This window comes from Nicotiana sylvestris, chromosome 2, assembly GCF_000393655.2.
Source record: "Nicotiana sylvestris chromosome 2, ASM39365v2, whole genome shotgun sequence".
In the NCBI taxonomy this organism is placed as follows: domain Eukaryota; kingdom Viridiplantae; phylum Streptophyta; class Magnoliopsida; order Solanales; family Solanaceae; genus Nicotiana; species Nicotiana sylvestris.
In genome coordinates, this window is record NC_091058.1 from 138,576,718 (window position 1) to 138,597,202 (window position 20,485).

Sequence of the window (20,485 nt, forward strand, 5' to 3'; positions counted from 1 at the left end):
TAAGTCAATTATTTATGAACTAATTCCAAATTAAATCTTTTTAAAAATATTATATACAAAAAATTATTTTCATGCAAACGATGCGGGAAAAATATGAAATGTAGCGATTCAACGAATTGCGAATCTTTTATCTGTTTTATATTGTCGGTTGAGGATTCCAAACATAATACTATATGAATGCTTTTATAGGTATATGTGCTTTGTCGTCTACTAAACACGTTCTGAAATAATCAATGAGCATGTTTTGATTGACATTGTCTGAATAAAAAATTTACTATTTGGTTATTTAATAAAAGAACAATCAAGTCGATTGTTAGTAAAATTATTTTACCTAATCATTTGTGCAGGATATGTAGCCGAAGGCCGTAGGTAAGCATATGTTTGGTCTTTACGTAATGAAGAAAATAAATTATATTGCTCCCATCTAAGGCAACGAATCTCAAAATTATTTAAAGTACGACAAGAGTGCATTACTTTGTTATTTAAAAACACACCATTAGTTGATATTATTCCTTCTAATTTTCTCAACCATAATCTTCGGTTGATGCCCCAAATTACACCTTCTCCATTAATTAATATATTCACATCTTCCTCTTTAAGTCTCCTCCTATTACAACAATAAAAGAAATTAGTTTAGGAACTATCTCGCATATAAGGAAGATATAATAGCGCATGAACATATTATCAAGTTAAAAAAGAAGAGAACAAACATTATAGTCCCGCTAACTTATAATTTGGTTATATTAAAGTTCCTTTGGATGGAAGTTGTAGAGACCGCATTCTCACTATTTTGAGTGTCGCTTAATTCAATTTTTCCATCAAACAAATAAAAATCTTACTTAGTAACCCATAAAGATATGGACGAATTATCACCCAACATGCACGAAATTAAAAATTCAACTTCTTAATTGCCATTAGCTTTCTTTTGGCGTTAGAGAGTCAAATCTAGTCTATAAGATATGATACTAAAAGAGACTGAAAATTACCTCAAAAAAATCCGCGCATAGTTGTTTTATGTTGCAACGGAGTGAACACAATACAATAAAATTGTTTATATAAAGGCAACAATATAAACAAGAGTATTAATTTTCATACGTGGGATTGTTTCAACTATAAAAACTCTTAAGAGCATGTGAGATTCTACGATTGCTCTGTGTAATTGTCCAGGTAGAATTAGTATTGTATTAGAACTTTACATTCAATTTACTAATTTTTTTTATAAAAATCTATTATTAGTTGGTATCAGATTCCTAAATATTAGGCAAATTAGTAGTAGATATAACTATTTTATCCAATATGGATTTTTTTTAACAAAATATTTAAAGGTATAAAAATCGATTAACATTTTAAGGATATTTTTGTCGTTCAACATTTAGCGTAAAATATTCGTGCTTTTACAATAATGTAGATAAATATAAAAAGAATGATTTAAGTGATATATGCAGACCGAAAAACGATACTCCGAAAAAAAAAGCAAAACTAATATTATATAAAACAAAATCAAATTAAAAAACAATAAGTCCTTCATTATTGAAAAATAATAATTAGAAATAGCCTGATTTACAACTGCTAATTGAAAATTAGCTATAGTTTCAAAAGTAATTGAATTTTAGCACTTTTTTATGTAAAAATAAAATATGAACAAAAACATTATTAAAAATTTTGAAAATTCTAGCATAATATATTGGAATTCGAATATTTAACATATGAAATTCCAGCATAATATGTTGAAATTTATAATTTGTTGGAGTTCCAACATAATATGCTAGAAGTTTATACCAAAGAGTTCTATAATCCAGCATATTATGCCAGAACTTTCTGTGATACGTTTGTCCATATTTTATCTCTGCCTTAAATAGTGGCTACTTTTCAATAAATTCATTAAGGAAAATTACCACCTATGTCCATTTATAAGTAGCTCATTACAAAAATTGGCCAATTGATAAAATATTACTAATATTAGCCAAATTAGCCAATTAGTTATTTGTAGCAAAAAAAATATCAAATTTTTGCTTTGTTTTGAGTGGGTGTTATTAGAATAGATTGGCCACAACTGAAGGAGCTTGAATCTCAGTTTAGGGATGAGTTGGTGAAGTTTTGAGGTGGTTTAAATTGAAAATTCGAAGTAAAAGTTGAACATAAAAAAAATGATATGTGTATCACATATATATTATATTTGTATCAATTGTGTATCACATGTATATCCACGTACCTGTGTGTGAGATACATACGTGATACATGTTTGATACATGTGTTGCAAAAGATTTTTTTGAACTCGATTTAATTTTGATACAAAACTAGTCCAAATCACCTCCAATCTTCCTCAAATTTTGTATATTGACTAATCTTTATATTTTCAATGAATTTCAACTATACCCATTGAAAAAGTTCCTTTTTTGTTTAGATTTTTAGAATATTGTATAGATTTTTGTATTTCATCACCTTATTTGCTACCCCGTCCATGAAATTTCCTTTCTGTCTTGTATCTAATGTTGCTAATCACGTTTAAAAATATGGAAGGTTATTTTTGCATGTGATTATTTGATAGAAAGAATCCTATTTTTTGGTTTTTCAATTTTTGTTAGCTAGTTTTGGTAAGTCTGTGACTAATGGCTAGATGTTGATAAGTTGAAATTTATTTGGGATATTTGTGTAAGTTTCCCATTTATTAATACCGCCTATTTTCCAATAACCACCCGTAAAAATGACTATGCACGCTATTTTGACTTTATTATTGAACATTGACTAATTTTCAGCCCATCACAAGTTTTGGAGCAATTTACTGATATTTGGCTGGCCCAAATCAGTAAGCCCATCCAATTTTGCTATTTTCAGGAATAGCAAGAATACAAATCCTCGACAGATGGAAATGACCTCATTACGCACATTGCCTAATGGTGGATCAGTAAAACCTGACAATCTCCGCCATTCTCAGACCGGTAAGCCCGTGAATTTTTGTTGCTCAAAATATTTACAAAGTGCTGCAATTTCCAAGCATATACTCAGGCCAGCTCTGAGATTCAATTTGATCCCTCATCTCACTCACATTTCCAGTACTCCTATGGCTGATTCTACTTCTAGGTCTGCAATTACATTGTTTACCTTTCTTTTTGTTTTGCTTTGTTGTACGCCTGTATATAAGCAGTTGATGCACTTGCACCTAGTGTCTCGTGCTCAAAATACATATAAGCAATTGATGCGCGTGCCCCTACTTTCGGAATATATATGTATAGAGGAAACTTAAAGATTTTAAAAAAATAAAATATTTTTATATATTTATCGTCGTGTGTTGTTTGTTTATCTTCTAGCTTTTTTCTGATTGAAATTGATTCTGCAAGTGTCTCAAGCAGGGTTGTACCACAGCCTGAGTGTGGCGGAGATGCTAAATCTGAAAATGTGAGTCCTAATTTGACTGAAATTATAGTAATCCGTCATGGTGAAACGGAATGGAATGCCGACGGCAGAATTCAGGTCATTTCCTGCCCCGTTTTAGCTTTCTGCTGTCTTTTCTTTGCTAATGTGTCTGGCTTTTTCTATCTGGAATTGTATTTTCTTAAAATTTTAGGGATCTATGCACAACAAAACTGACATGCAAAACGTTATATTCCCTCCGTTCCAGTTTATAAGGCCTTGTTTGCCTGGTAACGGGTTTAAAACAAGCCAGGGACATATGTGTAGCTATAAATTACCTCAAGGTAAAATGAGAACTTTAAAGTTAAATTGTTTCTAAATTTGAAGATGTGTTAGTGTTTTTGGAACATACTAAAATGAAAAGTCTGCTACATAAAGTGTGATAGGGGAAGTATCATGATTTTTGAGTATTTCTAATCTAGAAAACTCCTTTCAAGCTAGCATCCATCTAGTTTGTTACAATTGTCATAGCAAAATAGAGTGCTTAATCTAAAGTTACTTCATTCAAAAAAAAAAAGAATGTTTAGTCTCTATTGTCATTGTTGCTCGTATTTAGTCCGTCATCTATTTTTGGAATCACATTGAGGAATTTTGACTACCAAAATTTATGTTCGCCAGAAAATGTTTACAGAAAACATGTGAATGTATGCAAATAAAAAGACATTTCAAAATATTGAAAAGGTTTCATATGCAGTCCATTATTTGTAAATGTAATCAAAAAGATCAACTTGTACCTCCATGGCTCTTTGTATAGTTTTGCACATATCTAGTCTTTCACCTTTGTACCTCATTTCTCAATTGCAATAGTTAATACATTTAATTATCATTTTCCATCACCAGAGATTGGTATGGATTTGCATCAGGGATGCGGCAAGGGGTTCTTTCGAACTGTTAAGATACTGACTTCATTCTCATTTACACCCATGTAACGATTACATGATCTTTGGAGAATGAGCTCCTAGATCACCTCAGAATTGGTTGGGAAAAGATAGATGAAATACTATTTAATTGCTCTTATTAATAAACATAAGGGACTAAATGTTTATATTTTTCTTTTCGTAAATGTGACCATGTTTTTCATTCCTTATATATATTCACCCTGCAGAAAATTGTAAACCTACAGTAGTTGTGTTAATTATTTATATCAGTTGACACTTCAGGTGTAGAATGTTTCCTTTCTTTATTATCGAAGAATTAAAAATTTGTACTATGGTTCCATTTTTTCGAAAAAGATATTCCTTACTTTCCTATATATATTAGCAATGTAAAGGATATGTACTTTGCCATGTCAATATTCCACCCAGAAACACATAAGCCCCACTTGCCTCAGAAAGGGCGTGAAAAGGTGGAAGACTGAAGGTCATTCAATAAAAGCTGTGACAGGGGAACCATTCTTTGTAGGGTAGATACACATGTTTTAGCCAGATAGCTGCAATTTGATAACTGTGTCGGTGTTTTAATGGGAAGATGTCAATGGTGCAATGTTTCTTAAAGATTGTAGATGATAAAGTACAACCTCATAAAGCAAAAATGGCATAATGTAAAACCAGAGGAAATACGGATAGATTTTTTTTTAAAAACACACACCTAAGGTGGTTGAAAGTCCTTGATATATGTTACGTAATACTCTCCCTGTTTGTGTATGATTCTATGGGACAAATCGTATTCACTTGAACTTCTTGTAAATTGTCAGCATTTAGCCTTTTATGGTAAATCCTATAACAATATATGGATCATGACGAAAAGATGCGATAACTGATACTTGTTTCATCTATTAACCAGGGGCATTTAGATGTCGAATTAAACGACAGCGGGAGGCAGCAAGCTATGGCGGTAAGTCACTGTAGGACAGTATTTGTTTGTTATTTCACTTAAATGCTTTGAACTGTTGGGATGTATACTACACCCTCATATAATTTTTTGAGATGGACACTTCTGCATCTTTTGTAAGATATATGAATTTGAAAGAGAAGAAAGGTGTTATGGCTTCACGCTTGGCTTAAGTACCAAATTTGTTTCCCCTTTTCTATGTCTATCCTTTTGCTGTCAATCTTTGCCTCCATTAGTGGGCGTAGGTATATTTTTTTCACCTCTTTATGAACAATATGAGTAATGAACTTATATTAATGTGATTGTGAAAAGATTCAAGTCCTCAGATACCACTATGTTGGCTGTTCAACAGAAGTCAAGTGAGATAATCCATTTCCCTTTATTATTTTCTTTGTTTTCATGATGGGGATTGCGGTTGGGGGTTGGGATGTTACGGTTTCCCAGCTTAAAAGCTTTTAAGGGAGTTATATGAACTTCAACCTTTTCTTTATTTCATTTCATATTTCATTTTCTTTTTCCGGGTTTTGGTGCAATGCCTGAAGTTAATTTCTTGAAGGTGGCAGCCCGGCTCTCTAGGGAGCCAAGGATCTCTGTCATATATTCATCTGACTTGAAACGGGCACATGAGACAGCAGAGACAATAGCAAGGAGTTGTGGGGGTCTAGAGGTATGAATTCACTATAAAAGTGCATCGTCAGAATTGAGATTAGAGATATAAATTCAAATTCACCGTATCTTTCACATCATGTCTGAGTGTGTATTTTTGGTTTTGTTACTCAATTGGATAATGCGATAAATGAGAAACTTCTGCAAGTTCTTTAACTTATTAGTTAGTATATGGAAGAAAGTTTGCAGCAATTGTTTCATGATATCTATTTTACTTTCAAAATCACTTTCTATTATCATTTGTTTTCGAACTATATTTTTCCTGAATACTCTTGTTTTTCCCAGTAATCAACCTGTGGTGTAAGCTCTGTTTCCACTGTTTAGAGACTTTTGTTGTGGAATTCCTCCTGCTTTTAACTTTCACCTTTTCTTGAAATTTAGTATGTAGCTTTACCTTTTCTATGAAGCCATCACAACTAAGCGATTGTTGCTTCACTTCTTTTTCTTGTTAATGTGATTGTTATGAGCATGAGCAGAGCAGTTCAGTGATTCCGTTATGTCTTGTTGTCCATTGATCTTCTCTATATGCACTAAGGAATTGTATGATATAGCTCTTAGCCTCTTAGTAAGAAGGTCTTCCATAGTTCCATAGATGGATATTAACTCGAAAATAACATGCAATAATATGAGGTAAAATATGCTTAAGAGGCCAAGAAAGGGTTAGGGCTCTGTGTAGTTGATATTCAAGATCTATGGTATGAGTCTATCTTCTCATTCAGTCAAGCTTAGATTTGGGAGGCAATATAAGCTCATCAACAATGTTAACAAGCAATGTGGAACAGATGCAATGCATGGATATGAGGGAGGGAGAGGGGGAGGTTTTGAGGGTTTTATAGCTGTATGTAATCTCAGATAAAGCTGACTACCAAACATATTGGAGTAAAATAATTACTTTTATGTCTCGGTTTGTGCTTAATATAGGTCATTAAAGATCCACACCTTCGAGAGAGACATCTAGGAGATCTTCAAGGTATTTCTCTCCGTGAAGCAGCCCAAAGCCAACCGATGGCTTATAAGGCTTTTCTATCGGACCGGAGTGACCAAGTAATTCCAGTGAGTATTCCTTTTCTCCTTTTACTATTACTTCCATGACCAGCTTTATCCTTATTCATTTGAATAAACTTGTAGTCATATTAAATATGTGCTTTCTTCAATTTGCTTCTTTCTTTATTTCTTCTTTTTGGCTATCTGATCTGCTTCATCACATTTAAATGTAATGAATATGAGCTCTAAATTGGCAAATCAACCTAAAATCCATGTTCAAATGTATGTGTTCACTGCCAGAGGTGGAACCAAGTTGAGCTCTAAATTGGCAAATCAACCTAAAATCCATGTTCAAATGTATGTGTTCACTGCCAGAGGTGGAACCAAGTTAGAATCTGGATTCCTAGGGCATAAGATCGAGTACCCACTCCCAAGGTAAAAATGAAAAAACAGGGGAAGGAACATAGATTGCATGATCTAGTCTGTCTTATGAAGGGTTTGCATGTATTCAATTCTCCCACAACTTATTTGCAGGGAGGAGGAGAAAGTTTAGATCAACTTTATCAACGCTGCACGTCTTGTTTACAGAGGATTGCAAAGAAGCACAGAGGTATTCTTTTAACTATTGGATTAATAAAAGAGTGATACATCACAAAGATGTTATTTTTTGGGCATATGAAATGTGTATTTACCATGTAGGAGAACGAGTAGTTGTGGTATCTCATGGGGGTGCAATCAGAGCACTTCACAGGCGGGCTTCCCCGCATAGGCGGTCTAAAAGTAAGATCTGGAATACATCTGTTGGTATACTTCACTTGTCTGATAAGGATGAGTGGACTATTAAACTCTGGGCCGACATAAGTCATCTCAACAAGACAGGATTTCTGGACTCAGGTTTTGGTGGGGACAAAACTTCGGGCTGATTTTGGATGCCACTCTCAGCATTCGGTTTGCTGGCAAAGAAGTACTGTACATTGTTTGGCATAAGTGAAAATATAGAATTATTTCTGTCACCCTGTTCGATAGTGGTTCCTCACTTATAAGTCAAACCTCAAACCTTACTCGTTGGTGGTGGAGGCAACTCGTTGATTGAGCAAACTTTGAACGTTATTTTTGTGTTCTCTATCCTCGTTGTTGTCATTGGTGTATACTGATGTCATATGTGGACAGCTGCAGCTACTTGTTTAACCAAAAGTCTAGAATGGGGACGAGATGATTACGCGCAGTATACGTTTTGACATTATGTAGAGGCTAGATCCCTTCTGACTTGCCAATGGGACATTGCGCATCTTTGATAGTTGCCACTCTTTGGTGGAATAATTATCTATGAGCTTGCAGTAGTCAATGTTTATAGGAGAATTCAAAAAGGTTTTGGTTGAATCATTCGAGTGATAAAGTCATGCCCCGCGTATATAGTATCTGCTTACCACAAGTTATTAATGTTTTTATCAGTGTACATTACATATGTAATCGTTTAACCAAATAGACATTTGTCTCAAACTGTCTATAGCAATTATTTAGACCAAATAAATTATGAAAGCACAAACTTAGCAAGATTCAATCAGTAAATGGGTGATGAGCTATCAAAGCGACCAACTAACGTTTCCTGCTGATGATCAATGCACAATACTGAGTTGAGGATATTAGTCGAGAGATCTGAATATCTGTAAATTTTAGACAATCATATATGTAGACAAATAGTGACTTACTGAAGTTACTAAAAAGAAAGCTTGCCTCCAGGGGCGGATCAGAAAAGTATACGGGTTCCCGTAAACCCAGTAACTTTTGCATAAATCTTGTATTTGTACTAAAAAATTTATTAAAAGTATTAAGAATATTTAGCTTGGAACTCAGTTCGTTGATCCAATTATCATGTAGATTAACTTGAGATTGTTGTAGGAATTCATAAGCTTTTGAGATTGTTGTAGGAATTTAAAAGCTTAAAATTCTGAATCTGCCTCTGCTTGCTTTGTAGCGTGAGAATAAAACGTAAGAAGTCCAAAATGAAAAGTACGTTTCTTTCAGCCACTGGTTCCAATCTTTCCACCAAAGCATTAAAGTAAGATTTGACAGCTTAAAGTTTCAAAGGCAGCTTAATTGTGCCAAATACATTAGAAAATGACCCTAGTAGTGCTGGGTCACCTGCACTGCAATATTTGAAGTCTAAATATAGTGGTGTTGGTGCATAACGGGTCCGACACCAAACAAAAATACCACAATTATGCCTCTATTCGAGCAAATTGAAATCGATTATATAGCTGCTGAATCCCTTCTAGCGTATGAGTAGAGAAAAGATATTACAGTCTTTACTTATTTGTGCGTGTAAAGGATGGAAAACTCTTGTTAAGATCAAATAACGCTCTCCAATCCTTAGTTTGTTTCTTGGTCTTCGTTGATTTTGTACTTCTCATCATTCCAGGGTTCCTTTGTCCTACCCAGTAATGCATATTCTTGAAAGGAAATTAATTTTAAATTAAGTCCTGTATGGGGTAAAACTAGTTTATGATAGCCGGGCAAATTAATGTGTGCCACGTGGTATTGAAGTCGGATATGAGTCAGCAAACAACTGTCACCGGTTGCAAGCATCAGGAAATCAGCGCCGAACAAGCCCCGAAGACAAAACCAATAGCAAGAATTTGCCGCATTGTCATCGGGTAACATTCAATACGCAGCCGTTACAGAGAATATTTGCATTTAAAGCCAGCCGATATGCACCCATCAATAACGATTTTATTCTCATCAAGAGGAGCTTGATTTTAGGATCTTGTCCCTCTAAATAGAACTATAAATAGCAGGGTTAAAGACCATTGTGGGGGGAGGAAAACATTCTACACACAAAAGCTATAACCAACTATCTTGTTACGCTCAAATTGAACAGTTTAACAATTGCTTTTACTTTTGTTCTCGGAAACGCTAAATTTTGAGTCAGGCTTGTTATCTCTTTTACTTTTAGTCGTTAATCTAATTTATGTTCTTATTTATTTATCATTTTTGGATCAAATCGATTCACTTGTCTATAAACCACGCTATAAATTTAACTATACTGTTTTACGGACAAACAATTTGGAGTCCACTGTGGGGTATAAACATCTGCATAATTGCTTTGGTCCATTTATTTGTTACTAGTTTTGACTCTTTTCTTAGTAAAAAATCAAATATGGCAGCTAATGATGTCAATAAGGCTTACAACATTGGAGCACACGATGAATCAGAAAGATTATCCCAGCATGATGACTCGATCCGCGAGACCCGCAACGAAGGGGATGAAACAACCCCGGTTCGTGTGGGACCCAGCTCCTAATGATGCAGAAGATGAACACATTGTTGAAACGCTCAAACTCCTGAGAGAACAACAAAGAGCAATCATGGATCACCTCTGAAGGCAGGATCGGGTGATGACAGAGTTAAAACAAGCATTGTTGGGTGCTTCCAGTAATGCGAACGAAAGGGCCCTGGTTCCTCCCAATGTTCCTACAAATCAAATGGCTCAAGAACCAATAACAACACCCCACGGGGCGAAGTCAGTTTTGACAACGCCGAAAGGACTGGTAGTGGATCAGGGAACAACAACTTGAATGATCTTTTCAAAACCGAGCTCATAAAATTCATGAGAGAGATGAACGAACAAATGGATCAGAATACGAAGGAGTTTCATGCTTAGATGGATCAAATTCCGGGTGCGCCGCCGGTGTTAAAGGGTCCAGATTCTAAAAAAGTACACGCAGTTGCCATTTAAACTAAGTGCGACACTAGAGTTAATCCGAAGAGATTCAAGATGCCGAACATACCAAAGTATGATGGGACTTTGGATCCGCAGGAGCACATCACGACTTACACCACGATAGTGAAAGGAAATGACTTGGCTCAACATGAGATCGAGTCGGTTCTGTTGAAAAAGTTTGGCGAAACCCCTACGAAGCGGGCCCTGACATGTTATTCTCTCTTACCTGAGCATTCAATCAATTCTTTTGAAATGCTTGCAGATTCGTTCATCAAAGTTGTCATGACCCAAAACCGACTCGGTCGTGATGACGCCTATCGTGAAACTAGGCCAACCGAAATAACTCCCGAATCAACCATTTTCTAATAACAGTTATTTTTTTAATACCATTTATAAATCAATAATCTCATAATGAAATTTAAGAGAAAGAAAAATGCGGAATAATTACACAAGCCCGACATCGGGGTATCACTAATCATGAGCATTTACTAAGGTCCGAGTACAACAAGAGTCTAAAAAATGTACTAAATACAGTAATAAAAATGAGAGGAGGGAAGCAGTGTTGCAAACGTCATGCAACCACCTTGCTAACTCTGATGACTCTGCATCTGAGCAATCAACATTCGCTACCGGATTTTGAAATACCTGAATTTACACGCGAGGTGCAGGGAGTAATGTGAGTACTCCAACCCATTAAGTAATAAGAGTAAATAAAGACTGAGCAGTAGGAAACAATGAATCCACGTTATATAAACTCAGTAAGCACAACAAGCTTTCAAATCAGAATACGAGTAAATCGTCTCAGTTAAAATCCAGCTTTTGGAAAAAATCATTTGAAGATGCTTTCCAACAGTTTCAATAGAGGTTCAATACAATTTATAATTAAAGAGATGAAAATCATAATCGGCCCCTCGGGTAAAACATAGTTCATATACAGCCCCCTCGGGCAAAACAGGAATCATAAACACCTCATATCATAAAAGTCACAGTGGAAATAACAAAGCCAAATCAGTGATTAAATACCGAATATCTCATAAAAACTCCAGCTTAAATGAAAGTTGTTTAAAAGCATTTGTTCAACATTTTCAACAGAGGCTTAGTATAAAGAGGAGTGGAAACAACAATTTCATAAAAACAAGCCCCTCGGGCAAAGCATCACTCATATATTTATACATCCCCTCGGGCAAGCCTCTCAGTCTCTCGAGACTCAACTCTCATCAATCAGCGCTCAAACTCAGCACTCACACTCAATAAGTACCATATAGTAACCACTGCGGCGCGCAGCCCGATCCAGATATTGCTGCAGCGTGCAGCCCGATCCATATGTATAGTCGACTGCGCTCACTGGGGGTGTGCAGACTCCGGAGGGGTTCCTACAGCCCAAGCGCTATATCGCTGCGGCGTGCAACCCGATCCATATATATATATATATATATATATATATATATATATATATATATATATATTGCTGTGGCTTACAGCCCGGTCTATAAATATATAATCCTAACAACCAGGCCCTCGACCTCTCTCAGTCATTAACCTCACAATCTGACCCTTGGTCTACCTCAGTCATAAACCTGACAATCAGACCCTCGGTCTATCTCAGTCATCAACCTCACAATCACTCAGACCATCAGTACCACATGGAACTCAGCCCAAACAGTTTTCACATTTTAAGAAGTAAAGTGATAAAACCAGATTTATACAATAAACAGGTAAATCATGACTGAGGATATGCTTTCAAAACAAATAGAGTGAGGAAAAATAGTGAAAATGCCCTTAAGGGTTTCAACAGGTTGGCACAAGGCCCCAAACATGTCATACAACCTAAAATATAATATCAATCTCTAAAATATGGAATATCATAAGATTTCAAATCAAATACGCGACTTAACAGTCGTATGGGACGGACCAAGTCACAATCCCCAACGGTGTACGACTCTACGCTCATCATCTAGCGTGTGCGTCACCTCAAAGTAGCACAACGATGTGAAATTCGGGGTTTTAAACCCTCAAGACAACATTTACAATCATTACTTACCTCGATCCGGTCCAAACTCTAGCCCGCGATGCCTTTGCTCTCACGAATCGACCTCCGGATGCTCCAAATCTAGACACAATTAGTACATAACCATTAAAATATGCTAACGGAACAAAGCCCACTCGAAAATATTCAATTTACATCAAAAATACCAAAATTGCTCAAACTCGGCCCTCGGGCCCATGTCTCGGAATCCGACGAAATTAACATCAATGGAATCCTCATCCCCTCACGAGTCTATACATACCAAGAACATCAAAATTGGACCTCAATTGCCCCCTCAAATTCCCTATTTATACTCTCCAAATTCAAGCCCGATTCCCCAATTTTAGGCTTTAATTTCCATATATTTCATGATTAAACAAGTAAGAATCAACATAGGATCGAGTATATAGTTCAAAAATATTACCTCCAAGTGTTACCCTTCGATTCCCTCTTCAATATTTCTCAAAAGCTCCAAAAATCGTTCAACAATGGAGAAAATAGACCAAAGCTTGCGAAACTCACTTTTAAACATTCTGCCCTAGGTAAAATTACCTTCTTGGCGGACGCGACCGGTCTCTCGTGTTCGCGTAGACCAAATTCACCGCCTCTCCATTTTTCCCTTCGCGAATGCTGACAATTTCCACGCGAACGTGATGCTTCACCTTACCAGGCTTTCGCGAACGCGGTCCAACTCTTGCGAACACATAGCACATGGGCCTGGGGTGCCCAACGACCTTACTCCTCTTCAGGAACGCGACCCCAGTCTCGCGTCCGCGATGCACATAAAGCCTCCAACTTCGCATTCGCGTCCCCTTCCTCACGAATGCGTAGAGAAAAAATATCATTATATAAAAACACCCTTCGTGAATGCATGACCACAAACGCGAAGAACAATTTGTCTGCAACACAAAATCGGCAAAACAGCCAAGTCCAAAGTCCAAAATTGATCCGTTTAACCATCCAAACTCACCCGAGGCCCTCGGGACCTCAACAAAATATGCCAACACCTCCCATAACCTCATTAAAGCTTGTTCCAACCTTCAAAATGCTCAAAACAACATTAAAACACCAAAATCACATCAGATTCAAGCCTAAGAATTTCAACAACTTCAAAATTTTGCTTTTGATAAAAAGCCTAGCCAAACCACGTCCGAATGACATGAAATTTTGCACACACGTCACAAATGACACAATGGAGCTACTGAAACTTCCGGAATTCCATTCCGAGCCCTATATCAAAATCTCACCTATTAACCCGAAAACGCCAAAATCTCAATTTCGCCAATTCAAAGCCTAAACCTTCCACGGACTTCCAAAATGCATTCCGATCATTCTCCTAAGTCCCAAATCACCTAACAGAGCTAACCAAATCATAAAAATTCCGATCCGAGATCATATACCATCAAGTCAAATCTTGGTCAAACTTTTCAAATTTCAAACTTCAAACTGAGAATTGTTCTTCCAAATTCATTCCGATTACCCTGAAAACCAAAACAAACAATTTACATAAGTCATGATCCATCAAACGGGGCAATTCAAGACCGAGAACTGACGAGCAAGGTGCAAAAGCTCAAAGTGACTGGTCGGGTTGTTACATCCTCCCCTACTTAAGCATATGTTCGTCCTCGAACGTGCCCAGAGTTGTTCCAAAAGCCAACCAATCACTGAATAACCTTACCATGCACATACTCGAGGGTGATCCCACGTCACCCTATCTCGTATAGGTCCGGTAACACAATGTAACTGAAATTTCACAGTCCAACCTAGCCCATAAACCTTAGAACCACATTTCCACTTCTGAAATCATCCACAAGATCAAAATCTCACGTCTATACTCCAACTAAGCCCGAACAAGCTGTAATAACCCATACCCGTAACCTTGGTGCAATTACATGATATACCACATAACTCAAACGCTTGCAGTGATAACTTCTAATCACATCATCTGCATACAATAACCGAATATCGATAGGAAACCTTTTATCAACTAAAATCTCATTCCAACACTTTCATATACCGCCAATGATAAATGAAACACGCAGTAAGCCATAACCGTTTTCTTAGATCAACCATTCATGAAGCCACTTCTCCTTTGGCAAAGACCATAGCAAATTTCTACGCCGAACCTCGATGTTATCCTTCCAACATGCTGAAATCAAATCCGTTTGCAGTCATTAAAGATCTTGATGATCTCATCTAATCCAACACAACTACTCTGGTGACATTGACACATCAATACAGACTAAAGCCACGACTTGTGCAATCTGTGCACCAATAAGCCACAATCTGAACTTACTCAAATCATGAAAATGACTCAGATGAAAAAGTTGTACCGCAAGCTCACTAGTACCACCATAACACAAGGCTGAGAACCCGCCACACATTGTAGAAACAGAACACACGAATCTAACCCGTAGGATCATACTTCCACATAGCTTCTCTCCAATGCGCGACCTCATCCAAACACTGGTCCACATAAGACACCTTAAGTTACTATGCTCAAAATCGACAACCGTGAGCAATATAATGTCTAAAACCAAAGCAATCATCATAACCACTGCGAGGCAATTACATAACACCACACAACTCAATAGGACATAACCGATACGCCATCCACCGAGCAATACCCAGTGCTCTTCCCGCTCAAATTCCACTGAGAGGCCCGAATAACGCCGCACCACATGTACCTATAACCAACAAATCCTAACGGCTCGCAAAACGGAAAGGTAACCCATAGATCCCCCTGATTACTAATAGCTCAATAACAATCGAATCAACACATCCCTCACTAATAGCAACTCGAAGTCAACAAAGCCATCTCGATGCCGAACACACATCCATATAGGTCTACCAATGAACCACACATCAGCTCTAGTTACCCACAACAGATAAATAATCCTCCGAAGGTTCACAATGACTACATCATATCACATACTATCATCTGACTAACCTACCCACATCTTTGCCGTCCACAACCACGAGCTAACCTTTATGTGAGAACTTCCAGTCTCTAAGTCCATAAAGCACACGAATTACCATATCTGATCCCAATTCCACCGCTCGCATATATAACATACCTCTAGTACTCAATCATCTCATGAGAGGTACACCTATAATTCTTCTGAGCCACCAAGCAAACTCGAATATCATCCGTCGATCAGACAAGATAGTGCCGCAATACCAATAAAGCATCCGTAACTCAAACACATATCCCTTTCTAAAATGTTATACCCTCATCAAACCACACCAATCAGTGATCTCATTTATCTAGTCACCTGAAGCTGCCTATGCTATCTAAGAATTTGTGACCTTTCTTTCAAATCTGAACCGTGTCCTTACACATGCAAATCTCAATCATACACAACATACTATATAAACCATACCATCCTAGGACAACTACGAGAACTTCATATCCCTGCCGAGCCACAAGCTACTATGTACTCCACCAGCCAAGAACTTCCCGTTGATCCCATCTAGAAGAAAATCACTATACATCCCATGCTCCATACGCCAATAGGAAAAATATACCTCTCTAACTGTGGTGGAAACCATCTAGAGCTCTCTGAATTCCATTTGCACAAATCTAAATCATCAGGACTGAGTCTTTCTAACTGAACCAAGCTACACAGGCCACTAAAACCCAAGAGCATTGCCGCGAAATACCCGTAGAAACTCATTACCTCATAAGCATCCAAGGAACCAATCATATCCTTACCACACCGATCCGGCCTACTACCAAGCTATCCCATATATCCGAGTTTCCTTATGATCTACCGTCAACTTGACACTTCTTCTTGCTACAACACCATAATTCCTCAACCCCGACCCACTACACGAAACCCAAGCACAAAACCACATCGTCTAAGACTCATAAGCCGCTATATACTCTCTTAAATATTCCCAAAAGCACCACATTCAAAATACTTTACTCTAAAGAGACTTCATGCGAATCTAAATCTGTTACCTTTACCTTCCTGATACTGATACATAGAATCCCATAATTGATATAGAAATGCCACAAATCCTGACATCTTCCAATGAAAATCAGTTTCTAGCCACACATACAACTTGAAAATACCCAATTGTTACATGTAAAATATTGAACACATTAGAACCATTCTCAAGAGTCATCCACTCTACTCAAACCCCAATTAGCCCGATCAAAAGAACCGAACAACCTGTGCCTCATTAGCACTTCAGACACTGTAGAATGCAACCTCATCCCAATACAACCAAGCAACTTCCTGCTCTATACACCGAGCATACTTTACCAACGACAACTCAAAATATTACGTGATTCTCACACACCTATGAAGCATACTACAACCTTTGTCAAAAGTTTTCCTTTACTCGAGCCATCCTCGGTCTCAATCTTCATAGGCCATAACTGATTCACCAGTACATCTCAAACTGGAACCAACATAGCACATAACCGTGCAATCAACTAATCAATAGCAGACTCCCCCACTTGGCTTGAAGCCATAGATCAAAACACAATCAATAACTCATAACGCATATACTCTATTGCTGCCATAATACCATAGTGAGATTAAACTCAACCCTTCATACACTCGTGAAACACAGGCCACCTGGTACTTTAAATCTTATGCAAATCTCGCATTCACTCTTGTAACAGTTGAACCCCACTCTCTTAAGCGACCCAAATTTAAATTGCAACACATATATTGCACTTGTAAATACGATCTCCTAACAAACAACATAAGGATCACACACAACCTCAGAACACTCCGCAGGAGATAACCCACCTGCTTTGCCTCAAACTAACATTTCTGTATACCTTCCACCGTCATAAACATTATGCAGCCACTTAATCTTCCTAAGTCTAAACTCATATCGCAACATGAAATTTACTTCACTCCCAACTAGAACACATGAAAAGATTCTTTACACACCCATAACTCGGGGCTATACCTCAAATCGAGATGAAAATCAAGTACCTAATAGTTCTTCTATCCTCCAGCAGACCCTTCTTGTCGCTTCCAAATCATATGGATACATCTCGCAGCCATAACATACTAATTACATAGCCATTCAGCCATCACTTCTACCAATAGGGCACTACCAAATGTATAAGTTCAAAACACTTGCTCACACAATCAGCACCTTGGTGCTCAAGCTATAGGCAAAAATCCGGCCTCAAGTCCTCCAGACTGGCCCAACATCAACAAACAGAGACCATATCCCACCCCTCAATCAGGGAATCACAAGCCATTAATGCATATCTGATACTGAGCGCTCGTGCGCGCATACGAACACGTGGAGGGAATTCAAAGAGTTACATTTCAAGCTGAATCAAGGACGCACAATAAGAATTCAAGAAGGTGAAGTTTTTCCTAAAGGTTCTGCATCCTCCAGAGGATAAGTACAGACGTCTCCGTACCGATCCGCGAGACTGTACTAAACCTGCTTATGACTCGTGAGACCTATGTAACCTAAGCTCTGATACCAACTTGTCATGACCCAAAACCGACCCGGTCGTGATGGTGCAAATCGTGAAACTAGGCCAGCCGACACAACTCCCAAATCAACCATTTTCTAATAACAGTTGTTTTTTTATACCATTTATAAATCAATAATCTCATAATTAAATTTAAGAGAAAGAAAAATGCAGAATAATTACACAAGCCCGACATCGAGGTGTCACTAATAATGAGCATCTACCAAGGTACGAGTACAACAAGAGTCTAAAAAATATACTAAATACAGTAATAAAAATGAGAGGAAGGAAGCAGTGCTGCAAACGTCGTGCATCCACCTTGCTAACTCTGATGACTCCGCGTTTGAGCAATCAACACCCGCTACCGGATTCTGAAATACCTGAATCTGCACACGAGGTGCAGGGAGTAATGTGAGTACTCCAACCTAGTAAGTAATAAGAGTAAATAAAGACTTAGTAGTAGGAAATGATGAATCCACGTTATGATAAACTCAGTAAGCACAACAAGCTTTCAAATCAGAATACGAGTAAATCGTCTCATTTAAAATCCAGCTTTTGGTAAAAATCATTTGAAGATGCTTTCCAACAGTTTCAATATAGGTTCAATACAATTTATAATTAAAGAGATGAAAATCATAGTCGTCCCCTCGGGCAAAACGTAGTTCGTATACAGCCCCCTCAGGCAAAATAGGAATCATAAACACCTCATATCATAAAAGTCTCAGTGGAAATAACAAAGCCAAATCAGTGATTAAATACCGAATATCTCATAAAAACTCCAGCTTAAATGAAAGTTGTTTAAAAGCATTTGTTCAACATTTTCAACAGAGGCTCAGTATAAAGAGGAGTGGAAACAACAATTTCATAAAAATAAGCCCCTCGAGCAAAGGATTACTCATATATGTATACAGCCCCTCGGGCAAGCCTCTCAGTTACTCGAGACTCAACTTTCATCAGTCAACGCTCGCACTCAGCACTCACACTCAATAAGACCATATAATAACTGTTGCGGCACGCAACCCGATCCAGATATCGCTGCAGCATGCAGCCCGATCCATATATATAGTCGACTACGCTCACTGGGGGTGTGCAGACTCCGGAGAGGCGCCTACAGCCCAAGCGCTATAGCGCTGCGGCATGCAACCCGATCCAACATATCGTTGCGGCATGCAACCCAATCTATCTATATATATATATATATATATTGCTGCGACGAGTAGCCTGATACATAAATATATAATCCTCGCAACCAGGCCCTCGGCCTCTCTTAGTCATTAACCTCACAATCAGACACTCGGTCTACCTCAGTCATAAACCTGACAATCATACCCTCGGTCTATCTCAGTCATCAACCTCACAATAACTCGGACCATCAGTACCACAGGGAACTCAGCCCAAACAGTTTTCACATTTTAAGAAGTAAAGTGATAAAACCAGATTTAAACAATAAATAGGTAAATCATGATTGAGGATATGCTTTCAAAACAAATAGACTGAGGAAAAATAATGAAAATGCCCCTCAGGGTCTCAACATGTCGGCACAAGGCAAACATGGCATACAACCCAAAATATAATATCAATCTCTAAAATATGGAATATCATAAGATTTCAAATCAAATATGCAACTTAAAAGTCGTATGAGACGAACCAAGTCACAATCCCCAACGGTGCACGACTCCACGCTCGTGATCTAGCATGTGTGTCACCTCAAAGTAGCACAATGATGTGAAATTCGGGGTTTTAAACCCTCAAGACAACATTTACAATCATTACTTACCTCGATCCGGTCCAAACTCTAGCCTGCGATGCCTTTGCTCTCACGAATCGACCTCCGGATGCTCCAAATCTAGACACAATTAGTACATAACCATTAAAATATGCTAACGGAACAAAGCCCACTCGAAAATATTCAATTTACATCAAAAATACCAAAATTGCTCAAACTCGGCCCTCGGGCCCATGTCTCGTAATCCGACGAAATTAACATCAATAGAATCCTCATCCTCTCACGAGTCTATATATACCAAGAACATCAAAATCGGACCTCAATTGCCCCCCTCAAATTCCCAATTTACACTCTCCAAATTCAAGCCCGAATTCCCCAATTTTAGGCTTTAATTTCCACATATTTCATGATTAAACAAGTAAGAATCAACATAGGATCGATTATAGAGTTCAAAAATCTTACCTCCAAGTGTTACCCTTCAATTTCCTCTTAAATCTTTCTCAAAAGCTCCAAAAATCGTTCAACAATGGAGAAAATACACCAAAGCTCGCGAAACTCACTTTTAAACATTCTGCCTCAGGTAAAATTACCTTCTTGGCGAACGCGACCGGTCTCTCACGTTCGCGTAGACCAAATTCACTACCTCTCCATTTTCCATTTGCG

General features: G+C 37.7%; 1 protein-coding gene across 5 annotated transcripts; it reads left to right on the forward strand.

Moving 5' to 3' along the window:
* Positions 1-2,871: 2,871 nt before the first annotated feature.
* Positions 2,872-8,271, forward strand: LOC104244360 (phosphoglycerate mutase-like protein 4). Of its 5 annotated transcripts, none has more exons than XM_070168224.1 (7): positions 2,872-2,939; positions 3,351-3,471; positions 5,194-5,244; positions 5,805-5,908; positions 6,829-6,960; positions 7,426-7,501; positions 7,591-8,271. In XM_070168224.1, the coding sequence occupies exons 2-7, from the start codon at positions 3,447-3,449 to the stop codon at positions 7,812-7,814; spliced, it is 612 nt and encodes a 203-aa protein (XP_070024325.1). In that variant the 5' UTR covers positions 2,872-2,939; positions 3,351-3,446; the 3' UTR covers positions 7,815-8,271. The 5 variants fall into 5 exon arrangements, with proteins under 5 accessions (XP_070024325.1, XP_009798073.1, XP_009798074.1 ...); XM_009799771.2 differs by having other exon boundaries at positions 2,881-3,081; positions 3,339-3,471; positions 5,798-5,908; XM_009799772.2 differs by having other exon boundaries at positions 2,881-3,081; positions 5,798-5,908.
* The last annotated feature ends 12,214 nt before the right edge of the window (positions 8,272-20,485 follow it).

Bases quoted from the DNA above. Each gene is read 5' to 3' on its own strand.
- LOC104244360 (XM_009799771.2), top strand. From the start codon at position 3,062: ATGGCTGATTCTACTTCTAG. The intron at 3,082-3,338 runs GTCTGCAATTAC...TGATTCTGCAAG, and splicing joins ATGGCTGATTCTACTTCTAG to TGTCTCAAGCAGGGTTGTAC. The intron at 5,245-5,797 runs GTAAGTCACTGT...AATTTCTTGAAG, and splicing joins GGAGGCAGCAAGCTATGGCG to GTGGCAGCCCGGCTCTCTAG.